General features: G+C 41.2%; 1 protein-coding gene across 1 annotated transcript; it reads right to left on the bottom strand.

The window, feature by feature from the left end:
• Positions 1–860: 860 nt before the first annotated feature.
• On the bottom strand, positions 861–26556 carry LOC116984400 (bestrophin-2-like). The gene is made up of 9 exons (XM_033038555.1): positions 26238–26556; positions 18106–18200; positions 16021–16254; positions 12572–12726; positions 10126–10203; positions 9729–9881; positions 6598–6678; positions 4519–4670; positions 861–2187 (listed from the first exon to the last, which is right to left on the bottom strand). Exons 1-9 carry the CDS (start codon positions 26387–26389, stop codon positions 861–863), a joined length of 2427 nt encoding a protein of 808 aa, XP_032894446.1. The 5' UTR covers positions 26390–26556.
• Between the last annotated feature and the right edge of the window lie 475 nt (positions 26557–27031).

Below are 27031 nucleotides of genomic sequence, written 5' to 3'. Positions count from 1 at the left end.
ATCAGTTGTGAATGTTTAAAAAAGGTTATTTGTATGCTAGTGTTAATTTAAATGCAGCAGACTACTAAACTCTGAAGTAATAGATTAATGTTAGTTTTAATTTCTCAACAATCACTCTTCACTGTTACTTGTAGTTTATAAAGGGACCTGCTTCAATCAATATAGCATTGATTCTAAAGGTGTTCCTGATTTTGCATGGTTTGACTCAACAACATACACTGAGTTATTTATATAAAAGATTAATCATAAAATGTTCAATACAGAATCAGTTTCTGAATCCCAAATTTTAACCATGGATACAGTGTCAAAAGTTATATTTGTTTTAAATATTTTAAAACAAAATAAGATACATTTGCTAAATCTGTGCATATTATCAGAGTTTTTGGAATGTATTAAATTGTATATAAAATTATGAGAGAGTATATAGAATTATGAGAGGCACAGATGGCATAGTCCTTTTTCCCAGGGTGGAAATGTCTAACACTAGAGGGCAAAGCTATAAAGAGAGTAGGGAAAGTTTAATGGAAATTTGAGGAGCATAATGGGGGCCTGGAAGGCATTGCCGCGGGTGATGGTGGAGGCAGATATGTTAGTGGCATTTAAGAGGCTTTTAGATATTCACATGGAAGTGGAGGGGATGAAGAGATATGGATCGTGTACAGGTAGATGAGATCAATTTAAATTTGCATCATGTTTGGCATAAACATTGTGGGCTGAAGGGCTGTGCTGTTCCTGTGCTGTACTGTTCTATATATTATGTTCAACGAATTTGGTCATTTCAAAATTTACATTTATGATTATTCACTCTCTAGGACAGATAAAGCATAAACTGGAAGCTAAAGGTTTTGATATATTCTTCATTATTCTGTGTTTTCCATCCAAACAATACCTTTATTTACTGGTGTGACAGTTTCCTGTTTCCCATTCTGAGGGACAGTTTCTTCATGTTCAGTTGCGATATTCATGAAGTTGACTAGGTCCCCATCACTGAGGGAGAAGCTTGAATCGTTTCGAGCCACAGTCATATTTTTCAACAGTGGTTTCATGCAGACATCTTTGGTGCAGTCAGGAGTAGATTGAGTTGATAGGGAGGGAAACTTGGAAGAAATCTCTGTTTCAGAAAATTCTGGGGAAGAAGTACTTTCTGCCTTGTAATCAATGCCAGATGCAGTCCCGCTTTGACTTATTATCCTTGACCTACCAAGCATTGGGGAAGGCAGTGGTGTGAAGGAAAAGGTGGAAATGGTTGTCTCGTGACCTGGTGTGTTGTACAAAGGATTTAAAAGGTCTGGGTTATTGGCATATCCAAAGGACTCAAGGGTCAGTCTGGGATGTTTGCATTCCTGAAAACTATTTAGTTTTTGCTTTCCATTATCAGGTTTATTTGTATCTGAAGAGCTGTCTGAGAAGAGAAAGTGTGGACTTTCAGAAATCATTAGTAGGCTGTTGCTGCTACCAGGACTGAAGTTGCTAGATAACTCTAACATTACTTTATTGTTTAAGCACTGACAGTTTGTAGCACCTTCTGCTTCAGCTGCACTTTGGCAGCTGTCCACTGCTACTATCTCCTCAGATGGTTCATTAAAGGACATTTTATTTGTATTAATGCTATTGTGCATGTCTAGCTCGTCAGGCTTTGAGGCCAACACACTGTTGTTACTCCCTGGGTTTCCGGCAGGGAAGGCAGAAATGTTGGCTAGCTTAGAGGGCTTCTTCAAAGGAATCCGTTTGAGTGGAAATGCCATGGGTATGGATTGTACAGGTGTTTGAGGAGCACTGTAGTAACCGGGTCTGTCATAGAGTGAAGAGGATATGAAGCTATCGAAATCCCCTGTCTCACTATCCAATGTAACACAGCCTTGAGTTGATCCTAAAGGTGAATGAGAGGAGGAGGAAGCTCGTTGAATTCTTGCAAAGGGTCTGTTGGGGGGAAGAGATCCTGACTTGTGAAATCCATTTGGTGTTGATTCCGAGCTCAAGAAGCTGAACATGGAAGCTGGTGAAAATGTGCCATTCCTCTTCCTTGTTAGATTGATTCGAGGAGTCGATCGAGAAATGTTTTGCAAGTTTGTTGCCTGAACTCCCAGCAGCCGGCCTAAGTTACTCAGAAGTGGAGTGGCATGGTTGACTTCTTCGTTCTCATTGATTTGCTCCAAGGGCTGGAATTCCATCTCCTCTTTCAGCATGCTGTGAAGGAATTAAACACAAGTTTTCAGCAAGCAGATATATGCTACACAAACATTATTAGGCAGGAGTTTTGGAGATTTAAATTGGGTAAATCCACATCAGACATGTGGGATATGTAATTAAAAGGTCTGCAGATGCTGGTTTATACCAAAGATAGACAGAAAATGCTGGAGTAAGTCAGGCTGGAAACGTCACCGATCCATTTTCATCAGAGATACTGTCTGACCCACTGAGTTACTTGTATCTATCTTTGGACAGTTGGGAGTAATTTAAAGACCATCGTTCAGGACAGGATCCAATAAGGAGGAAGGCTAATGAAGGCAAGGTAAGGGATCCTAGGATGACAAAAGAAGTTGTAAATTTGGTCAAAAACAAAAAGGAAGCATACATAAGGTTTAGGAAGATTAAATCAGCCAGGGCCTTTGAGCAATATAAAGCAAGCAGGAAAAAACTCAAACTGGCAATTAGAATAGCCAAAAAGCCCCCTGAAATGCCATTGGATTAAATAAAATACCAAGGCTTTTTATACATACATGAAAATCAACCAGGGAGAAGGTAAGACCACTCATGGATAAAGGAGGAATTTATGCTTGGAGTGAGAGGATGTAAGCGAGGTGCTGAGCAAATACTTTAAAATCTGCATTCATTAAGGAGGACATGGAGGGTAGTGAAATAAGTGTGGGGTATCCTAACTAATATGCTAGGGCAGAGGTGTTGTGAATCTCTTTAAAAGCATTAAGATAGTTATATCCCTAGGACCTGATGGGATTTATCCCAGGCTACTGAGAGGGAAAAGAGGAGATTACAGGGGCATTGATGAAGATCTTTCTATCTTCTCCAGGAACAGACAAGAACCCAGAGGACCAATGAATAGCCATTGTTGTTCCTTTGTTTAAGTAGTGAAGTTGTGATAATCCAGGAAATTGTAGGGTGGTGACTCTCACAACAATGACAGGGAAGCTATAGGATAGGATTCTTCAAGATAGACGTATTTGCATTTGGATGAGAATGGGCTAAATAGGGTCAGTCACAATGTCCTTGTCTGCTCCAGGTCATGTCTTACATTGGATTGAGTTTTTTGAGGAGGTGACAAAGGTGATTGATGAAGGTTGGGGAACAGATACGCCTACATAGACTTAGTAATGCATTTGAAAAGACACACAGTAGGTTTATCCTATGCAATAGAATACATAGGATCCATGGTGATTTGGTAGTTTGGGTTCAGAACTGGCTTAGCCAGAGAAGCCAGATGGTAGTGGTAGAATGATGTTATACCGGGTGGAGGGGTCTGTCACCAGTGGTTTTCCGCAGGATCTGAGCTGGACTGCTGTTGTTTGTAATATATATATATATATAATGACGTAAAAAATATATGGATTTGTGAGTAAATTTATAAGCGACACCAAAATTGGTGACATTGCACGCAGTGAGGAAAGCAATCAAAAGATTAAAACATTTGCTGAATTAGGTAAAAAAATTGTTGCTTGCGTACGAAAAGGTAGAATCTTCACATAGCTTTAAAAAGAAGGAAGGCGGAAAGAAGTTTGAGAAAGACAATAGACAATAGTTGCACGAGTATGACATTCGGCCCTTCGAGCTAGCACCGCCATTCAATGTGATCATGCTGACCATCCGCAATCAGTACCCCGTTCCTGCCTTCTCCCCATATCCCCTGACTCCGCTCATTTTAAGAGCCCTATCTAGCTCTCTCGTGAAAGCATCCAGAGAACCTGTCTCCACCGCCCTCTGAGACTCACCACAATCTGTGAGAAAAAGTGTTTCCTCGTCTCCGTTCTAAATGGCTTACTCCTTATTCTTAAACTGTGGCCCCTGGTTCTGGACTCCCCCAACATTGGGAACATGTTTCCTGACTCTAGCGTGTCCAACCCCTTAACAATCTTATATGTTTCAATGAGATATCCTCTCATCCTTCTAAACTCAAGAGTGTACAAGCCCAGCTGCTCCATTCTCTCAGCATATGACAGTCCCGCCATCCCGGGAATTAACCTTGTAAACCTACGCTGCACTCCCTCACATGAGAAAGGGACGAATAAATAGGTTTAGATTGTGAAAACACAGGGCAAGAAGGTAATCTGCAAATATCCAGGTGATTCCATGTCTTGGATTCAATGTACTTGGCATGATTGCCCTTGAACATGTTTGTTATTATTGGGAAACATCTGGAATAATTAATTTGAAGAAAATACATTGTAAGTCCAGCGTCAAAGTAGCACATTGGATAGTTTGACGTGTATAATTTTGTTATAAAGGTATTTCTTTTTCCAGCCTCTTAAAAAATTCTGACTGTAAACATTAAATGCTTTACTTAACCTGATGTCAAAAGTGGAGCCAAGGAAGGAAGGTTTCCGGTGTTCTGTTGTTGCGGCTGTGTATGGAGGTTTGGGGTCATTATCATTCCAATATTTGTCTTTTTCAAGAGCTGGTAAGTTCTGATGCATCTCATCAACTGCCAAGAGTGAAACCTCAAAACAAAAGTGGAGCGTAAGAATGACCAATTATTCCAGGAAAATCCAAACTTTGTGTAATTATTCGCTTTCATAATTCTCACACTTCTGAATAAGCAGGATTCTCTCTATCATACAGTGCATTACCCTGACTGCTTAATAAACACAAGCTCCATATAATCAGCAGGTTAAACATTACTTAGCAATTATGAATTAAATGTAGTAGTTAGCAAGATATGGTTGATATAATCAATTAATTTAGAATTCCCGTTTAGTTAGCAGTGTAGAGATTAGGTATTGTTTTCATGTTTCCAGTTCATTTTTCAGCCTTACACTTGCACTTCTGCATTGCAGTTAAGATATTCAAACTGGGAGATACAAACAGCAGTGAAAAATGTATTGCTCATCATTTACTGTTAAGTTCTGCTTTGAACATAAGTTCACCTCAGTTTCCCTCTGGAAGTCAAACTCCAGCTCGACCAGTTGGAGTCAGAGCCAGCGAACCCTCCGTAGCGGCGACTACGGAGCGTTCATGGCCCCGACCCTGGATGAACAAAGGAGGAGGATTGACTGAACTTTGTTGCCTTCCACCACAGTGAAGAACGCTATGGTGGATGTTTGTGTTAAATTCTATTGTGTATTGTGTGTAATTTTTTAAAGTGTATCGCTGCTGGCAAATTCATTTCACTGCACCTTTGTTCGTGCATGTGACGAATAAATTTGACTTTGACTTCCCCAAAAACCCTTGTTGTGAGAGCAGAGTTGTACATTATGCCATTTCTGAAGCTGATATGTCAACTGTCCAATTTAAGATAAAGATGTATTAGCTTGAGGCTTAGCTTCTGATTTTCTATCAGCTTTGACGTGGAGACTGAATTCAAAACTGTTCTCTTGTATAGATGCACTGTTTCAACATACAAAGCTGGCGTCTTGGGTCCACCCTTTTGCATCAAGGATGATTGGCCAAACAAGTGGAAACTATAGTCCCCTCAACTCCTTCAACCCAATGCTGCAAACCTATTCACAGAAACTAAAGGAGGTGATAGGGTCCCAGATTTACAGGACATTATTCAACATTAGCTTCACTCATTAGATCGAGAACCAGACTCACCAATTTCTATTTTGTCTGATCCGGTGATTTAAATTATTTTAGAAATTGTTCCTTCGTGGCTTTTTGTCCCATTCCAAATACATGTAATGTTTTACTTTTGCAAGTTTAGTTTGGATATACAGTGCGGAAACAGGCCCTTTGGCCCATCGAGTCCGAACCGACCACCGATCCCAGCACATTAGCACTATCCTACACACACTAGGGACAATTTACACTTATACCAAGCCAATTAACCTGCAAACCTGTACATCTTTGAAGTGTGCGAGCAAACCGAAGATCTCGAAGAAAACCCAAGCGATCACGAGGAGAACGTACAAACTCCGTACAGACAGCACCCGTAGTCGGAATCGAACCCGGGTCTCTGGCGCTGCAATTCTACCGCTGCCCCACCGTGCTGCCTATTGCTGTATTTGTTATAAGAAAATGATCATTGTTCTGTTAATCACTCGTAGAAAGGATCTCTCACTGATGAATTTACTGAAAGTCTCTGTGACTCTAATGCCCCTGTCCCACTTAGGAAACCTGAACGGAAACCTCTGGAGACTTTGCGCCCCACCCAAGGTTTCCGTGCGGTTCCCGGAGGTTGCAGGTGGTTGCCGGAGGTTGCAGGTAGTGGAAGCAGGTAGGGAGACTGACAAAAACCTCCGGGAACCTCCGGGAACCGCACGGAAACCTTGGGTGGGGCGCAAAGTCGCCAGAGGTTTCCGTTCAGGTTTCCTAAATGGGACAGGGGCATAACAGTCTGGCAGTTGTGTAAACCCCCTGTGGGGAGGGTGGGGAGTCTATGTGGAAGTGAGGATTCTGGGATAGATTGTCTGACAATTTATTGCTTACCTGGAAATTTCTATCGATGAGCCAGTTTGCCTCAAAGTCATCATCATCCTCACCAAAAGGGTTGATTAACTGTTCAGCCACCTGTTTGTAATTACACATTAATGTTAATAGTGTGAATGACAGTTAATTTTATTTTTCTCCTACTCCCTTTGAGTATCCATATTTTCAATTTGTTTCCCCACCTGAAGATGAATTACATCAGGTGCAGCTTGTAGAGCTGCTGTCTTACTGCTCTGGTGACCAGGGTTCACTCCTAACCTCCGGTGCTGTTTGTGTGGAGTTTGCATGTTTTCTCCGTGAACTAATGGGTTTCCTTCCATATCACAAAGACATGTGGTTTGGTAGGTATATTGTCTTTCATGTGCCGATGAGTGGTAGAACATGGTGAAAACCGATGGGAATGCAGGTACATAAAATGGGATTATTGTGGGATTAGTGTGTATGGGTGCTTGATACTCATATGCACATGTTGGGCCTACGGACCTATTTCTGCACTGTAAGAGTCTATCACTTTATATAGACCATTGGTGGGATTGAACTTCACTTCTGGCCATTCTTCATGCATGAAGCTAAAAAGCAGACCTAAACAGGATACTCAAATATTTCCAGAGATCATTAATAGAGATTTGGAGCCTGGACTTTGACTGATTTTGATATTAACTAGCAGAGATGCTTCCAGGCCAATTTACTGACATTCCCATCAAAGACTAATTAATTTGGTGCAGGCCGGGATCATTTGACCTTGCAGGGCTTAGTTACGCATCATGTAAGGTGGATTGGAGGATGTCAAATAATTCAAAGTAAAAATTATACACTTCTATTTTTTTGCACTATTACTAATGGATATTATCAGAGGGAACAACATGAAGCACAATACCAATTGCATCTAAACTAATGCCAAGGTGGAATGAACATCAAATTAAAAATAATACTTAATGCAAAGTAGTTCTTTTTATCGCTATTAATCAATCTGAATGAGGTCTTAATCAAGTTTTTTGTGCAAGATCACCTTAATTCCTGCCTACCAACTAATTCCTGTCACAATTACTGACAATTTAAATGTATTTTCTGTGGTTTATAAATATTCACACAGGTGAATGATGGAACAGAAATTGTATAGAATGAAATAAATAAAATGGGTTAATTTATTTGAATTTCTTCTCCCTTTTTATTTATCTCTTCTGCTGTAAAATACTGCTTCACAAGCACTGGCTATCTTTGACAATAGACAATAGGTGCAGGAGTATGCCATTCGGCCCTTCGAGCCAGCACCGCCAAAAACTTCCAGAAGGACAACTATATCTGCAACACTCCATCAATCAGGCCTTTATGGTAGAGTGGCCAGATGGAAGCCACTCCTCAGTAAAAGGCACATGACCGCCCACTTGGAGTTTGCCAAAAGGCATGAGAAACATTGTCTGGTCTGATGAAACCGAGATTGAACTCTTTGGCCTGAATGTCCAGCGTCACATCTAGAGGAAACCAAGCACCGCTCATCACCTACGGTGAAGCATGGTCGTGGCAGCATCATGCTGTTGGGATGTTTTTCAGCGGCAGGAGCTGGGAGACTAGTCTGGATCAAGGGAAAGATGAACGGAGCAAAGTACAGAGAGATCCTTGGTGAAAACCTGTACCAGAGCCTTCTGGACCTCAGACTGGGGCGGAAGTTCATCTTCCAACAGGACAGCGACCCTAAGCCCACAGCCAAGACAACGCAGGAGTGGCTTTGTGGCAAGTCTGTGAATGTCCTGAAAATAGCTGTGCGTTGATGCTCTCCATCCAACCTGACAGAGCTTGAGAGGATCTGCAGAGAAGAATGGGAGAAATTACCCAAATAAAGGTGTGCCAAGCTTGTGTCATATCCAAGAAGACTTGAGGCTGTAATCGCTGCCAAAGGTGCCTCAACAAAGTACTGAGTAAAGCCTCTGAATACTTATGTAAATGTGATATTTCAGTTATTTATTTTTAATTACTTTGCAAAAATATCTGAACACCCGCTTTTGCTTTTTTTATTATGGGGTATTGTGTATAGATTGATGATAAAAAAATGAATTTAATTCATTTTAGAATAAGGCTGTAATGTAACAAAATGTGGAAAAAGTGAAGAGGTCTGAATACTTTCTGAATGCAATGTACCTAAAGAAGCTTTTACTATCCTCCTTTATAGCTTTCCTTCATACCTCATCTTTTCTCCCTGTATTGCCTTTTTAGTTATCTTCTGTTGCTCTTTGAAAGTTTACCAATCTTCTGGCTTCCCGCTCATCTTTGCTGTGTTATACTTCTCTTTTAGTTTTATACGGTCCTTGACTTCCCTTGTCAGCCACGGTCCCCTCTTACTTCCCTTAGAATCTTTCTACCTCTTTAAACCTTTTTCCTCATCTCCGTTCTAAATGGCCTACCCCTTATTCTTAAACTGTGGCCGCTGGTTCTGGACTCCCCCAACATCGGGAACGTGTCCAATCCCTTAATAATCTTTGGTACCTAGCACATTCTTCTTGAATTAGTCTGAACAATGTCTGCTTATGGGCTCTTCAAAGTTTCAAGCTTGATGTTTTGTCCACGCACCATTTCCAGCAAGAGTGATTGAATGAGGATTAATTGTGGAATCCTGTGATTTCTTTCTCTCTGTCTAGATTAAAATCTGCAGGTAATTGCAGCATCTCGTTTTTGGATGACATTATCTAATTTAGCACGATTAAGGTTTTCAACAAGAGACAACTTTGTTCGGAAAGATATCTATACAAATAAGTCTCTTGTTGAAAATAATTCAGTGTGGAACACTGTTATCAAGCAAATCAACTGGGGGTCTGTAACAAGAGGTTTGTTTTTAAAAACGTTCCATTTTTGATGTAATAATTGATTGAATTATTTTTTTGGATGGTTGTAATATCTGTAATTGCATTTGTTATTGGCGTAACATCACACTCTCTGGCAACATGTTTCTGTACACATGTCCAGTATCTATGTTTCCCCACATTGTCCAAGTTGATAATGTCTGACAGTTCCATTACAACTTGTTGATTCTAGTATTTGTGCAAACCGTTTCAGACTCATTTTCTCACAGTCTCTGTATCCCGATCCAAGGTTAGAAGTGTACTTTTCTTCAAAATACATGAAAGTGAAGTTGTTACCTTAAGCCAGCCTGCATAAAAGAAGAACTGTAGTAGGGTGAATGCAGGGATGTAAAGGTCCAGCTCATGGCCTGGATAACCCTGACTGGGATCAAGAAACTGTCGTCCAATCAGACAGGCTAGAAAGAAGCTGTAAACAGCAATGGTGACGACCTGAGAGATAACAAAGATAGAATGTGAGATGAATACAATTATAATTAATCACCAAATATATCTGAAGGATTCAGTCTTTCTATTTTTAATATTCTTGAGAGACTGTATGTTCTTGTTTTTACTGAATTAAATATAGTGCAATTCTGGTAGGAGTTATCAGCTATCAGCTTTTAAAAAAAATCTATTCTCCATTTTATCAAACCAGTTTTGAGTCATTTATCTCAACTAACATAACATTTCTTACCTGTGTATAAACCAGAGGGACGCTGATCCAGTCATAACTGTAGAGCTTCTCACACTGGCTGCGCAAATTATTTACTTCCTGTCGGAAAAGGTGCATTTTATCCCAATGGTATGGGAATAGTACTTGCATAAACTTTAAAAAAGTAAGTATGCTTCCTTGAAATGATGGAGTTTGCAAAAACAGGGATAATAAATTGAAAGCATAATGCTTAATCAGGAACTGGTGTAGGTCAACAGCACAGAAGTGGTGCAAATTTGGATACAGGTAACGCTCGCAGTACATATTATAGGGGCTTATTATTTTAAAAAATTGGTTCATCTATGAGCTGAAAATAATTTAATTTTGCATTGAATTTACCTTTTTCAACTAAATTCAGTGAGAACAAATTTTATTCTGTCTCTCAATTTTTTTGGGAAGTGATTTGTGAATTCTGTTAGGGGAAATTTCCATAACCTGAATGGCCATAACATGGAGGTTACCTGTATAAGCACCTGAGATTTAGAAACAAGGAAAAATAGGTGCAGGAGTAGGCCATTTGGCCTTTCGAACCAGCACCGTTCAATATGATCATAGCTGATCATCTAAAATCAAAACCCCGTTCCTGCTTTTTTTCCCATATCCCTTTATTCCTTTAGCCCTAAGAGCAAAACCTAACTCTCTCTTGAAAACATCCAGTGAATTGGCCTCCACTGCCTTCTATGGCAGAGAATTCCACAGATTCACAACTCTCTGGGTGAAGAAGTTTTTCCTCATCTCAGTCCTAAATGGCCCACCCCTTATTCTTAAACTGTGACCCCTGGTTCTGGACTCACTCAACTTCGGTAACATTTTCCTGCATCAAGCCTGTCCAATCCTTTAAGAATTGTATATATCTATAAGATCCCTTCTCATCCTTCTAAATTCCAGTGAATACAAGCCCATTTCATCATATGTCAGTCCCGCCATCCCGGGAATGAACATGGTGAACCTACGCTGCACTGCCTCAAAAGCAATAATGCCCTTCCTAAAATTAGGAGACAAAAATTGCACAATATACTCCAGGTGCGGCCTTACCAGGGCCCTGTACAACTGCAGTAGGACCTCCTTGCTCCTAAACTCAAATCCTCTCACAATGAAGGCCAACTTGCCATTAGTTTTCTTCACTGCCTGCTGTACCTGCATGCTTACTTTCAGTGACTGATGTTCAAGCACACCCAGTTCTCGTTGCATCTCCCCTTTTCCTAATCTGACACCATTCAGATAATAATCTGCCTTCCTGTTCTTGCCACCAAAGTGGATAACCTCACATTTATCCACATTATTCTGCATTGGCCATGCATCTGCCCACTTGCCCAACTTATCCAAGTCATCCTACAGCATCATAGCATCCTCATTGCAGCTTACACTGCCACCCAGTTTTGCTATCATCTGCAAACTTGGAGATGTCACACTTAATTCCCTCGTCTAAATCGTTAATATATATTGTAAATAACAGGTCCCAGCACCGAGCCTTGCGGCACCCCACATGTGTGGGATCTTGTCAAAGGCTTTTTGAAAATCTAGATACAGCACATCCATTGGCTCTCCCTTATCCATTCCACTTGTTACATCCTCAGAAAATTCCAGAAGATTAGTCAAGCATGATTTCCCCTTCATAAATCCATGCGCTGCTGTAACATCTTTAACAATAGACTCAAGCATCTTCCCCATCACTGATGTAAGGCTAACTGGTCTATAATTCCCTGTTTTCTCTTTCCCTCCTTTCTTAAAAAGTAGGGTTACATTGGCTACCCTCCAGTCCACAGGAACTGATCCAGAGTCGTGAGAAAATTGGAAAATTATCACCAATGCATCCAAGATTTCTAGGGCCACCTCTTTGAGTACTCTGGGATGCCAACATTCAGGCCCTGGGGATATATCTGCCTTCAGTCCCAACAGTTTTCCTAACACCATTTCCTGCCTAATGTGGATTCCCTTCAGTTCCTCCCTCCCACTAGAACCTCGGTCCCCTAGATTTTCTGGGAGATTGTTTGTATCTTCCTTAATGATGACAGAACCAAAGTACTGCCATTTATTTATTTTTCATTACAAATTCACCTGCCCACCAAATGGCCTAATTCTGCTCCTATGACATAAACTATGAACCATAATTGGTTGATCTATTTTTCCCTCTCAACCCCATTCTCCTGCCTTCACCTCATACCCCTTGATGCCCTTACCAATCAAAAATCTGTCTACGCTTTATAAATACCCAAATGACTTAGCCTCCATAGCTGTCTGTGGCAATGAATTTCACAGATTCACCACCCTTGGGCTAAAGAAATTCCTCATCATCTCCATTCTAAAGGTGTGTCCTTTTATTCAGAGGCTGTGCCCACTGGTCCTAAGCTCTCCCACTACTGGAAACATCCTTGCCACATCCACTCTATCCAGGCCTTTCACTATTTGGTAAGGTATAAATACTCACTCTGAAGATGTGTGCCAATGATACATAATCACTGATTCGGTCTTCCTGCCTCGCTTTCACTGCTAAATTGACGAACCAGACACAAGGAACCCAGAATTTATTGTGAGGTGAATTCAAGTGTTCAAGCTTTTTGTGTTCATCTGGAGTCATGAAACCTGGAAATACAAAAACAATAGACAAAAAAAAGGATGAGGAAATTGATTTGTATTGTCCTGAAAAACAGCTGTGTCATAGGATTTCTCCTAATGTATTGCCCTTCTTATTTTCATGGCCACTAACACGTGGAAACACTGGTCCATGTTTTGAAACCGGGCATTGAGTTTTCCCGAAACAAAGATACAAAATGCAGGAATAACTCAGTGGTTCAGGCAACATCTCTGGAGAGATGTTTTGGATCGGGACCCTACTTCAGACATTATCAATCCATTTTGGGTTAGGTTTCCTGATTGTGTTTCTGCTTGCTTTGAAGTTTAAATGTTTTCATGTGGTCTTCTGGCTGACTCCTCCTTGAAGCGGTCAATATGTTAAGTTTGAGTTGAGGTTGACTTCAAGATGCTCAATTAAAAAGACATCACAATTAAACCATATCCCATCCTTAGTTATCACCTACATATCCATTTTCAGCATGGGTCTTTGAATAATAACCAGCAGGGGAAAATTTGGCAGATTTTCCCCTTCAAAGCCCGTGATCACTGAGATTAACTCCATAATTGCTTCAGATCAGTTTCTGCCAAGCGTATTGCTAAATACTGCACTGGGTGGACCTTTTCTCATTCTTTATATGGCAATATTACTTCTTGATTGGGCAATGATGGATTCTTGGCTCTTCTTTCTGTCTCAGGTGTAGGAATCATTTCTCCAGCCTTTGCCTGAGTGAAGGTTCTGTACCATGATTTTTTTAAATGCTATTATCATTGCCGTTGTTCATCTGAGCTGAGACTGAGGACTGGAAATCTTTGGGTTTATCCTCCTCCGCCCATTTTTCTTTTTTGATTTTGTTCCTTATCAATTGAACCTCTAATTACATCCCTGCTTCTGATTTCATCCAGCTTTAATTATCCTCCTGGTCCGTGTTTACCTCTCCCTCCCACTGTTTAGTGCCTCACCACAGTATATTTCCTTTCCACCAGGCCACAAGGCTTTCAGGGATGCCAGAAGAAACTTCCAAAACAGGCCGAAGTTTAGTCATTAGGATGTCAAGCAATTGTGGCAGGGTCACAGTATCATCATGGGCTACAAGAAGTCAAGGGCGATCTCTGGCAACGGCACCTCTATACTGGATGAGCTTAATGCCTTTTACGTCTGTAATGATTAGGCAAATAATCTCGACTGCCCCCCCCCCCCCCAATTCTCCGCTGGCTCTGTCCCACGGTGGCAGACGTTAGATCTGATTTCACGAGGATAAACTTTTGGAAAGTGGCTGGATGGGTTCTGAACGTACACTTATCAACTGGGTACAGCCTTCACTGATACACTGATATCTTCAACCTCTCCCTTCATCAGCCTTCTGCCCCCAACTGCTTCAAGGATATCTCCATCTGTCCAGTCCCCAAGGAAAATAAAGGGATCTGTCTCAATGACAACTGCTAGCAGCTCTAACAGTGACGTTAGATTTACGATGACCCATATCACCAGCAACTTTGCAATTAGTGCACAGTAAAATTAAGTCCATGGAGGCACCATCTCTCTTGCACCACATTTAGCCCTGGATCACCTTGACAATAAGAACATCAATTCATTGACTACAGCTTAACCTTCAACATCACAATTCCAAATAAACTCATCCCTAAACGTCTGGACTATGTGGCCTCCATCTGCATCTGGCACTGGACTTCATGACTGATGAACCTCCATTAGCTTACAGCCAGCGCGGAGAAGAAACGCTAACTCCACTGCTCCTGTCAGTCCAGGGCTGTTGGTTAACCCGGCAGGGCAGGTAGAGTTGAGCTGGAGTTAGCGCTTCTCCACGCTGGCTATAAGCCTGGGCGCCACTGCTACGGGCCGGTGTCCCGTCAGTCCAGGGCTGTCGATTAACCCGGCAGGACAGGCAGAGTTGAGATGAATTTAGCGCTTCTTCTCCACGCTGGCTGTAAGCTTGGGCCGCAACTGCTCTGGGCTGGTGTTCCGTCAGTCCAGGATCACCCCGGACATCTTCGGCCGCCCCCGGAGAAGGATGGGATACTCGGGAGGGGACAGGGACGGTCCAGTAGCAATTCGACAGCGCTTGCAGCGCCGGAGACCCGGGTTCGATCCTGACTACGGATGAAACACAGGTCTGTATACATGCAGCAGCACAGTTGCCGAGAATGTTTATCGCGAGTGACCTTTGACAAATCCCATGATTCCTTGCGTTTTTTCGGAATACCGAACTCGCTTATACAGTATATCGGAGCTGGAAAGCTTGGATGTCCAGACTTAAGAACAGCTTCTTCCCAAATGCTTTTTGACTTGGAACCAATCACCTCTTTCATACCACATTCACGGAAGTGCTGCCATTCACCCTTACTTTTAACTCTACCTCATTCATTTATTTCCATCGTTGCAGTTTAATATTCTTCTGCACTACTTTGTTTTTGTACTATAATCTAGCACCATTCTGCCATTTTAAACTCGTCATCGTATTGTTGTATTTATCAATACAGTATAGTAGTTAGTCTGTGAGCTTCAAGTGAATAAGGAATTTTGTTGCACCCTACAAAGACAGAGTGCTGGAGTAACTCAGTGGGTCAGGCTAAATTACTCCAGCAATGTCCCGCTGAGTTACACCTGCACTCTGTGACTTTGTTTTGGAAACCACCATCTGCAGTTTCTTGCTTCTACATTTCGTTCCACCCTGTTGTATATGATGTAGGTGACAATGCACAATCCAATGTAATCTAACTCCTGCTGATCTTTTGTACCTCGCGTTTAATTATGACCAGTCTTTGATCATCTCCCTGTCTTTAATTGTCCCCTGTCTCACTGGGTTTTCCCCCAACTTCGGTCACTGATTATCCCTATCCCTTATCCTTTCCTCTCATCCCAGCCTCTGCTTCTCACTCCTTGCAATGCCCAGCATCCACCAGACCTCACAGGCCACTGTAATCCCCCTCACTTCCCTTCATCTGAACTGAACATTCCTCTAACCCTCCAGTTAAATCCATTCTCTGATGTCCTCATCTTCTCCTCATCAATTGTTAATACACTGGTTCAGATATTCCCAATTTAGCCACACTGTCACATTCCTTGACAGAGGCCATTGCCCTTCCCTAACAAGGACTGTCAATGGTCCTACACCTTGTTCACCTTGTCAATACTCACTTTCCCTGGCACTCCTTTGATTTCTTCCCCATACCGATTCCCTTTCCTCCCTCTCATTTGTCTTGCACGGTCCCATATCTCCTGGTACTGGATAGAGCCAAATCCAGCCGAGAGCTTTGATCTTATCGGCTGCACTAATGTTTTCTTACCTGCCTCCATTACATGTCTCATGGTGGGAAAACGTTTGTAGACAGCAGTGCTGACTGAGCGGAAGGTGAGGATGGAAGCGAGGTTTGCGTAGCGCATCAGTGTCCTTCGTAGCATCCTGCCGTATTCATCTTTGCCTTGGACATGACAGGATACAGTGCACATAAGGCGGTCGAGCCATGGCATGCTCTGGTACTGGTTCCACCAACGCGACACAACCAGACTGACGTAGAACCCTAAGGGAGAGAGACCATCACCAGTGAACTGTTTGAAACAAAAGGTGATTAGCATCCAGGGACATATTATTTATTGTGTGATTACTCCTCTGTGCATTTAGTGGACAATGTATACTGTTATTGACCACGATCATGTTATAGGAGCAAAATTAAGCCATTCTGCCCATCTAGTGGCACAGTGGCACAGCTGTAGAGTTGCTGCCATAGAACACCAGAGACCCAGGTACGATCCTGACTACGGGTGCTGTCTGTATGGCGTTTGTATATTGTCCTGTGATCACATAGGTTTTCTACTGGTGCTCCAGTTTCCTCCCACAATCCAAAGACATACAGGTTTGTAGGTTAATTGGCTTCTGTAAAATTGTAATCCTAGTGTGTAGGAAAGTGTTAGTGTACGGAGTGATCGCTGGTTGGCATAGCCTTGGTGGACCGAAGGCCTGTTTGACACCCTTACTAATCAAGAACCTATCAATCTCCGCTTTAAAAACACCTAATCTTGGTCTCCGCAGCAGTCTGCAGCGATGAATTTCACATTCACCACTCTCTAGCTAAAATAATTATTTGTCAACTCCTTTGTAAAGGTACGCCCTTTTATTCTCTCACTAGTGGAAACATCCTCTCCACATTCACTCTATCTAGTAATAAAAAGGAACTGCAGGTACTGGATTATACCAAGGATAGACATAGAATGCTGGAGTAAGCCAGCCGGTCAGACAGCATCTCTGGAAAAAATGGAGAGGTGACTTTTTGGGTCAGGAGCCGTTTTTAGACTGATTATGTGAGGGGGGTGCGTGGGAAGTAGAGTGGACCACTCCATCCACTATCCATTTTATATAGGATGCAGGAGAATATGGCAAAGCACAGCAAAGTACATTTGTGTGCTGCACAAACCATGTCTCTATCCTAATAGCTTTAGGTTACAATATTTTACACCTTTACACTCCAGACATGAGCTATATTTCATAGAATTTTATAGGGAAAGGTTTCTGAGCAGTGAATTTAGGAAGGACAACGCCTTGACTTTGCAAACCACAGGGGCTGGCCCTTTTAAAATGAAAATGGCAAAGAGCCAGTTGATTGCAGAGTATTTTAAAACACAAGGACACAGCGATGCTCTTGAAATCAGGGGAAAAAATGCAAGCTGAAAAGGCTTGTTTCCTCATTTTGCGGCTTACCTGAACAGCATGCTCTCTAATAAAAATACATTTTTGGAATGGAAGTAATATCAATTGTTTCATTTTCCCCTCTTGTGTTTAGATTGATGACATTTGAAGATCTGACTGAAATGAGAGTGGGCCAGTTGCAGCTTAGAGATATTTTGTGGAGCCAGGAGAAACATCTTTTCTCCTTCCAATTTTGCAATAAACTATGTTGCAGTGAGATTTGTGGCTATCTTTTGCACATGTGTAATTTTGTGTGCACAAGGTACTGGAATTGTAGGTTTAAACAACAACAACAAACATGTTGTTGCCTGATTTGGTGCTGCGTGACCTGCTGAGTTACTCTAGCACTTTGTTTTTTTGAACAATAAAAAATACCCATCCTAGTTCAGGAACTCTTTGGGACACGATCAATTTACCAATTACTTTGTCATCTATGCAGACCTGATTTGCATATCTACATTATCGACTTGATTTTAGTTGCATTTATTCTTTGGCTAAGAAACATGCATCACTATGTTGATTATAGATCCCACCCCAATATCCAAGGGTTATACTGGAAAGCAACACATTATAAAAAAATAATTATATATAAATATATTTTTATATTAAAACAAATTCTTACCACTAAATCTCAACTTAATTCAATTGGAGAAATGAAAATAAAGCTAAAATCCAGAAGAATTCTTACCAAGCACAAATGACATTGGGATTAGATCAGCATAATTGTTGCAGTTGATGGCCATTTTCTCAAAGAAGCGCTTTTGGCTCTCATTCAGCATAAACCTAAAGATATTGGGGGAATAAAGTGGATAGGCTTTTTGAAGATAAAAAAGATAAAGTGCTGGAAATGCTCAGCAGACCAGGCAGCATCTGTGGAGAGAGAAGCAGAGTCAACATTTAACATTTCGGGTTGATGATGTTTCATTAGAACTTGGAAATTAAAGGAAAGAGAAATGCGTTTTCTACTTCACTCATTTCATGGGGCAAAGTGTTCCATATTCTTGCCACGCTGGGTAAAATAATTGTTTCCTAATTTTCTTCTAGAGCTGTTTGTATTTCAAATGGCTTGTGTTTTGGATACCCCTCCACATTTATTCTATCTAGTAGTTAAAAGGAACTGCAGATGCTGGTTGGGGGGAATAAAATGTGCGATGATTGTAAAAAGGTGCTTCATGTTGGGCACTAATTTAATGGACCAAAAGCCCTGTTTCTGTGCAATATGACTCTATGACGCTATGATTCCTTGTAGGTAGAGCAATAAATCTAACTAGTCTTGACATACTGAAATATATACTCTGGCTGTGGCTTGGCCAAGAGCTAACTCTGATCAGACAGGCAATTAATTAATGATTTTGATTTGATGTCTCGTAAAAGAAACCTAAAGCTGTGTCCACAATTTGGAAACAATCCTGTATATTCAGTTCAGTTTGCAGCAGAACTTAATATAATTTTGGGTCAGTGGTAACGTGGTCCCCTCTGAATTAAGAGATTATGGTTTTAAGCCTGTTCAGAATCCTGGCAACCAATTTGTGAGCATACCATTGCTGCACCGAGGGATCTCTCTAATGTCCTTGTCTTAGGTGTGAGGTGCCAAATATTGGAGCTGACACTTAGGTGGATGCTAAAGATTTTATAGCACTGTTTGTAGCAGTGTGAGGGCCTGCCAAAAATGTATCCGTCAACTAACAATGCAAAAGTATAATTAACCATTTATTGATTCCATTATTAATCAAAGATAATATTATTGTTGAATGCAGTGTTAAAAGGGAGAAATGCAAAATAACGACTTAGATTGGTGATCTCGGTAGGATTTATCTCTACCAATGAAATGGAAACTGCTAACATTAAACTGCTTACCTTTTAATGCACCCATAGGCAGAACAAAAGTGGTCATAATGAATGATTATTTTGTGTTAATATTTACAGTAGATAATATTGAATCAGGAATGGGGTCCATCAAAAGTAACCTCAACAAAATAACAGAAAATAATTGCTTTCAAGAGTGCCAAAACCCTAATATATGCTTAAGTTCAAATGTGGCAAATCCAGATGGGTTGCATTAACCAGAATGACTGGGAACATATAGGGAATGATAATCAGGGAAAACATTAATAATCATGTTCAAAGGTTTGGAATTAATAAAGGAACCGGACCATGATTTTTTTAAAGGCATATCATGTTTGATTAATCTGGGGTTTTTGGTGAGCTAACAAAGAAGGTTAATGAAGGGACATGGATTTATATATGGGATTTAAAAAGGCATTTGAAACCCTCTCACATAAAACAACCGGTTAGCAAAATTGAGACCAATGTGATGAAGTTGGCTTGAGACTGAAAACCAGTGTGTCCTATTCCTGATTGTGAGTACATAAAGAGTGGTGCTCCAAAGCAAAGATCCTATAGCAAGCAAAGATCTTGCCTGCTACGTCCTTTTCGTCGAGTGGGCTATCTTGCTTGCTATAGGATCTTTGCTCCAAAGGGCTTAGTGTTGAGACCCCCCCACCATTTCAGATGTATATTCATTGCTTGGACGTGCTACACTGAGTAACAAAGGGCCAATTCAATCAGGGTGTAAATCATCCCAGCATGCTGATGTTTTCCAATACCATACATACGTCTATCCACACAGCCAATGGTTGAGACTTTAATTCCACTTGCTGGTGTAAATTGGAGCAGGAAGGCGCAACCTGGCATGTATGTTGAACTTCACAGTTTAAGCAGATGCACATCCTGCTATGGGATGTGCTACAACTGACAATGAGTGTTTTTCCTAGCAATTCATAGCTGGCTATGTCTACTGAAGCATTATCATTGAGGATGCTGGTAGCATTCTGTTAGTAGAAAGGTGTCATTATGAGATTGATTAATCAGGTAAATAGGCAACACTGACAAGCTGATCTGAGAAAAATCTACGACATCAGATTCTTTAACACTGTTAAATAATATCTTCCAACACGGGTTTTCTGAAGTTGTCATCAATGCGATATGAAGATAGACACAAAATGTTGGAGTAACTCAGCGGGACAGGCAGCATCTCTGGAGCGAAGGAATGGGTGACGTTTCGGGTCCAGACCCTTCTTTAGACTGATATCAGGGGAGTGGGCGGAACAGAGATAGAATGTAGTCGGAGACAGTAAGACTGGTGCGAGAACTGGGAAGGGGATGGAGAGAGAGGGAAAGCAACGGCTATTTGAAGTTAGAGAAGTCAATGTTCATACCGCTGGGGTGTAAGCTACCCAAGCGAAATATGAGGTGCTGTTCCTCCAATTTGCACTGGGCCTCACTCTGACAATGGAGGAGGCCCAGGACAGAAAGGTCAGATTGGGAATGGGAGGGGGAGTTAAAGTGCTGAGCAACCGGGAGATCAGGTAGATTAAGGCGGACTGACGGAGGTGTTCAGCGAAACGATCGCCAAGCCTGCACTTGGTCTCGCCAATGTACAGAAGTTGACAACTGGAACAGCGGATACAGTAGATGTGGTTGGAGGAGGTGCAAGTGAACCTTTGCCTCACCTGAAAAGACTTGCAGTCTTTGGATGGAGTCAAGGAGTATGAAGATCCAGATCAAATCTACCATTCTCTCCATCTATGTCAGACAACCTTTAATATCATCTTCCTCACCTTAATAGGTGACCGACTAGGAAAAGGGGAGATGCAGCGAGACCTGGGTGTCATGGTACACCAGTCATTGAAAGTGGGCATGCAGGTGCAGCAGGCAGTGAAGAAAGCGAATGGTATGTTAGCTTTCATAGCAAAAGGATTTGAGTATAGGAGCAGGGAGGTTCTACTGCAGTTGTACAGGGTCTTGGTGAGACCACACCTGGAGTATTGCGTACAGTTTTGGTCTCCAAATCTGAGGAAGGACATTATTGCCATAGAGGGAGTGCAGAGAAGGTTCACCAGACTGATTGCTGGGATGTCAGGACTGTCTTATGAAGAAAGACTGGATAGACTTGGTTTAGGAGATTGAGAGGGGATCTTATAGAAACTTACAAAATTCTTAAGGGGTTGGACAGGCTAGATGCAGGAAGATTGCTCCCGATGTTGGGGAAGTCCAGGACAAGGGGTCACAGCTTAAGGATAAGGGGGAAATCCTTTAAAACCGAGATGAGAAGAACTTTTTTCACACAGAGAGTGGTGAATCTCTGGAACTCTCTGCCACAGAGGGTAGTCGAGGCCAGTTCATTGGCTATATTTAAGAGGGAGTTAGATGTGGCCCTTGTGGCTAAGGGGATCAGAGGGTATGGAGAGAAGGCAGGTACAGGATACTGAGTTGGATGATCAGCCATGATCATATTGAATGGCGGTGCAGGCTCGAAGGGCCGAATGGCCTACTCCTGCACCTAATTTCTATGTTTCTATGTTTCTATGTTAATGATATTTCCAAATGGCCACAGCAGATTCCTGCCTCACAATTTACTTTTCACTTAACAATGGAGATTTCACCCAGCCACCCTACTTACAGAGAGTTACTTTCATATGTTTTCATTTTAGTGAAAAACATATGACATTTTGGGCATTGCAATTGTCCAGCATTTCTATGGCAGTTATTGACTACATAGGAGCTCCCATTTATAATCCACATTTTTTCATCAACAGGAATAGTTTCCACTTTCTCAAGGTACATTTGGTTTGCAGAGTTTTCTCATGATCAATGCCATATTTCTTGGCAGTTGTCAAGTGACCTTCATCTTTAGGGAAAGTGAATGACTAGACATTTCCAGGAACTGTCAGTGTAACGAGATGTGATTTCTGCGGAAGTGGGCTTTATACTCTATTTCTTGGTTTTCTGTAGCAATTTGCCATCCAATCACAGATGCAGAGAACTGCCACAAGGACAGATCAGACAAGTAGCAGAATACTATTGGTCTCCTGAAATTTCAATCCTAGTGTCTCTGTCAGCCTTGCCATACTGATCAATTTGTCTGCCTGAGTCCATCCTGTTTTCTGCATTTGGCCCTTAACCTTTAATCTTTTCCTCTTGTTTTTCCTGTCTAAGTATCTGCTCTTCATGGCATGTCGTTGTTCCCTTAGATATGGAAGCTGCACATGTGCAACAGAGTCTAGATGTTCAGCTGAATTTGTATGAGATCACAAAGACGCAGAAAGAATTTATGTGACAACCTTTGTCCTTCCACAACAAATATCACTTCCTACAATGTGCAGCATATGACACATTGACAAAAAGCCCTCGTAAGAAAATCTCTTGATATCGTTAAGTGAGAAAGAGTGCGTAGAAGATTTACGAGGATGTTGCCAGGACTCGATGATCTGAGCTATAGGGAGAGATTGGGCAGGCTGGGACTTTATTCCTTGGAGTGCAGGAGACTGAGGGGTGATCCTATAGAGTTTTAAAAAAAAATAATTCATGAAGGAGATAAGGTGAATTCACAGTCTTTTACCCAGGGAAGGAGAATCAAGAACCAGAGGACATAGGATTAAGGTGAGAGGGGTAAGATTTAACTGAGGGCCAACATTTTTTACTCAGAAGGTGGTGGTATATGTAATAACCTGCCAGTGGAGGTAGTTGAGGCAGGTACAATAACAGGATTTAAAAGACACTTGGACAAGTACATTGATAGGAAAAGTTTAGAGGGATATAGACCAAATACGGGAAAATGGGACTAGCTGAGATGGGGCATCTTGGTCAGTATGGACGAGTTGGGCAAGGGCTTGTTTTCATGTTGTATGTCTCGATGACTCCATCTTCAGAGAAGAGACCATGGCATCCTGGCTCCTGTCACATATGGAGATGCACCTCTCTATGCGCCACGTCATCACTTGCAATTTGGTTCTCCTGACTACCACCTCCAGATGTACATTAAATGGTTGATTTGTTAAAGTTTGATTGCAATATTTGTTTGTAGTATTGCCCAAGCAACAGTGAGCCCTTCAATAGAAGGTGCCATCTGTGAGCAGTCTTACTGACTGGGATTGATTACATATAATTCCCTGAGCTGCACAGTCCTTCCTCCCTTATCACCAGGCCACTCTTGATGATCTATGCAGAAGTTATGCTGCGTTACTTCACGTCTGTGTTGTTGGCCTTGGATCTGTTTTCTCACTGCAGCTTTGTCTCTTTGCATGTAGACTAGGCAATTTAGTATGTATAATGGCTGAAAAAAATGGTTTTCCACGTACGTTGAGGATCTGCTATTCTGAAGGACTATAATTTATTCAAACCAGATTCTAAGATGCTAATACTAATCCTGGGAGATGCCAGTCTTATTTTACTTCACTGCCTTTCATTCTTAGCATCCAGCTATCGATCAAGCTCCCCCTACCATGTACCATTCACTAAAGGCCACTGGTCCACTGTACTTCTGAATCTTGTCTAAGGAAAGCAGAACTGGATGGCATATGTTTGAATGCAAAAATATGGAACAGGAAGTCGGCTACAGCAATGGGACACAACTAACAAGTTTGTTGTTCCACAGCATCATTGCCCTTCCAGCATCAGGGACCAGGGTATATATGTGCATAAATCCTTGTAGGAGGTGGGGCAGGTTGACAGAGCAATTAATGAAGCAAATGGGATGCTGGACTTATGATGCCCACCCTTATATAATACATTGTTGGGATCAGAAAAATAGAATTGTATATGGTTATAGTCATCATACATTGGGAAGGAAATTAAGGCTTTAGTGTGTGCATAATAGTTCTGTAGATGTGTCTGTTACAACCAGTTGCACTTCTTGCAGCAGAAAAGGTGCAGTGGGGAGGGATCTGAAAGAGGTATAGAAATGTTTACTGAGTGTCGGGTGTAAAAATCAAGTACTGAAGTGCATAAAGTTAACGTACAAAACAGAGAGTGACACAAGGAAAAATGTTATGTGCAGCAAACGGTTATGATCCGGCTGAAAATGTGGCAGATGGAGATTCAATTGAATATTGAATTAAAAAATAAATTGGATAGATATTTGATTGTTAGAAATTTGAATGTTAAAAAAATGCTTTGGAGAAAGAACAGAGACATAGATGTTAATGGATTGGTTTACAAAGCTGCATTGTGGACTGGATAAGCAAATAGTGTGCACCAGTACTCCAATAATCCTACAATTTAAGAGAAATAATGCAGGAGTTCTAATCTTCCAAATCTCTTAATTTAGAAACTGTTCTTGTGGATTGGAAAATTGCCATTTCAATACTTAATGAGTTAAGACAGGAAACCAAAAGATTATGTAATATCTGTGTAGTTGGACATTACTGAAGTCTCAAATTAAGGGTGATCGAATATCTTGAAACGTTTTCAGCTGATCAGAGAAAATCAACATGGATTTAACAGGAGGTCATACTCGATGATTGGATTGTTTCAAGGGATATCTTAATTTATGAACTGGAAAATGTCATTTGATATCATTTATATGGACCCTCAAAAAATATTTGACAATAATTCTCATGAGAGACCATTAAATTTCATGGATTTGATTAAAAAAAACCTTTGACCTGGTTAGAAGATTATTGAGTAACAGTAAAATGGATAATGGATAGACATGTTGATAGCAAATGATGATTGGTGTTCCCTCGAGGATGTAATGCTGGTTTCATAATTCTACACTACTTTCTGAAATAGAAACTAACATATCCAAGATCGCCAGATACATGAGAAGGCTATATTGTAAACGGTGTAGATGGAAGCATAAAGGTATAATGATATGTTAAACAAATTGGTAAAAGAGTGGCAATTATATTATAATATTGGTACTTAAAAGCATAATTGGAACCTATTTCTATGATTAGGAGGGTGACAGGGATTGTTCTGAGATTCAGGTCGATATTACTATGTCAGCACTAGGATGCAATGAAAATTCCTTGATTGCATGAAGCTCGTAGAGAAAGCAGTACAAAGCGATGATGTATAACTATAAATGCAACATCAAATGCTAAACAACATAGTGGTATAAATATTGTAGGGCAATCTGAAGTAGTGCAAAATAAAAACACTATAGTGCAATAATGGAATAACTGAATGAGATAGAGCTAAAAGTAGAGGATAGCACTTCCGGGAAAAGGGTGCAAAAGAGGCAATTGGTTCAGGAGCCTGATAGCTGTGGGGAAGAAACTCTCTGCGGGTTCAGATGGTCAAGAGAAAACCAGTTGCCACACCAGGCTGAGGTGCATCCCATCAAAATACTTTCTATAGCACATCTGTAGAATGTTTAAGAGAATCTTTGTAGAGTTGCTTATGAGAGTAAATGCAGTTTGTTGATTGCCGCCTCAGTGTGAAGGGATTAGATTGAGTTGCTAATAATATGGATGCCAAGGAACTTGAAGGTGTTGAACATCGCTATAATAGCCTTGTTTGCTCAGGAGATACCTATGGGCAAACTGTGGGCCTTAGTGGACTTTATAGAAATAAAGTTTCAAAACACTTCCTAATGCGAGGGGAGCCCTTTTACCAAATGACAAATAATAGTGGGTTATAATGCTAGTCTTTTTATGACCAAAGGACATAATAAAACCAAAATAAAACCAGAGATATAGTTGAATGGCTTTATGGGATAAAAAAATGTTTTGTTCTTATAATACTTTTTGTGGGATCTTGAATGCAACATTTGGTTATTTGCTGGACTAAAGCAGATGCAGTAATGTGGTGAAGTGCCTCTTAAATACAAGTAGTCTTGCCTTGCTTAAAGCACAGGGGAAGAGTAAAAAAAATATGTACTGGTGGGGGAACAAAAAAATAGTAAGAAAAAGTAAATGGAATGAAGAAAAAGAGAAGTAATCAATTACATAAAATTTAATGAGAGTAGTCAAAGTGATGAACTGATCTTTTTGTTGCTTAGCCCATGTTCCTACTCCATCTCTGGATTTCACATACCTGTAGATGCAGCTGAGAGTGAGGTAAAGCAGCATAAAGATGAGGAACTCCTTGTACAGTAATTTGTATATGCTGCCCTTCCACTGCAACAAGAGCTTGGAAAACCCGCACAAGCGGGCATTGGCCACACGACTTGTATATGTCACTGTCATAATGCCACCTGGAGGGAGGAACACAGATTGCTTGAATTGTTGCCAACGGATAAACTGTTTGAGAAGATAAACATATTTTCTTTCCCTCTACTTTTTTCTTCCTTTTACCAGTTGGGAGTTGGTTCAATGGATGCTGGCCATCAATAGTTATAGAATTGAATAGAATAGAATAGAATGCCTTTTATTGTCATTCAAACAGCTTGGTTTGAACAAAATTGCATTTCTACAGTCTTAACATTACAAAAAAACCCAAGACCCACACTTAACACAATTTACACAAACATCCATCACAGTGAATCTTCAGCACCTCCTCACTGTGAAGGAGGGCAAAGGTCTTATCTCTTCCCTTTGTTCTTCTCCCGCGGTCCAGTAGTCCAACTGCAACGTCGAGGCGACTGGGGCTCCCGATGTTAAAGCCCCCGGCGGGCGATGGTAAGTCCCGCAGCCGTTAAGCCGCGCCAGGCGATGTTAGGCCCCGCTCCTAGTCATTTAAACCCCGCGATTCCAGCGGGAGAAGTTGCTGTTGTGGGAGCTCCGAAAAGCGGTCTCCCACCAGGGACCTGTGAGCTCCCGATGTTCCTGTCCACCGGGCCTGTGGCCGGAGCCTCCAAAGCTCCGAAGTCGGCCAGCTCCGCAATGAGG

The sequence above is a fragment of the Amblyraja radiata genome, chromosome 20 (genome assembly GCF_010909765.2).
Source record: "Amblyraja radiata isolate CabotCenter1 chromosome 20, sAmbRad1.1.pri, whole genome shotgun sequence".
NCBI classification, from domain to species: domain Eukaryota; kingdom Metazoa; phylum Chordata; class Chondrichthyes; order Rajiformes; family Rajidae; genus Amblyraja; species Amblyraja radiata.
Note: the sequence above shows the minus strand (reverse complement) of the source record. Positions and strands in the feature narration are given on the sequence as shown.

Bases quoted from the DNA above. Each gene is read 5' to 3' on its own strand.
- LOC116984400 (XM_033038555.1), bottom strand. From the start codon at position 26,389: ATGACAGTGACATATACAAGTCGTGTGGCCAATGCCCGCTTGTGCGGG. The intron at 18,201-26,237 runs GTATGTGAAATC...CAATATCTTTAG, and splicing joins ACTCTCAGCTGCATCTACAG to GTTTATGCTGAATGAGAGCC. The intron at 4,671-6,597 runs GTAAGCAATAAA...TTTTGTTTTGAG, and splicing joins TCATCGATAGAAATTTCCAG to GTTTCACTCTTGGCAGTTGA.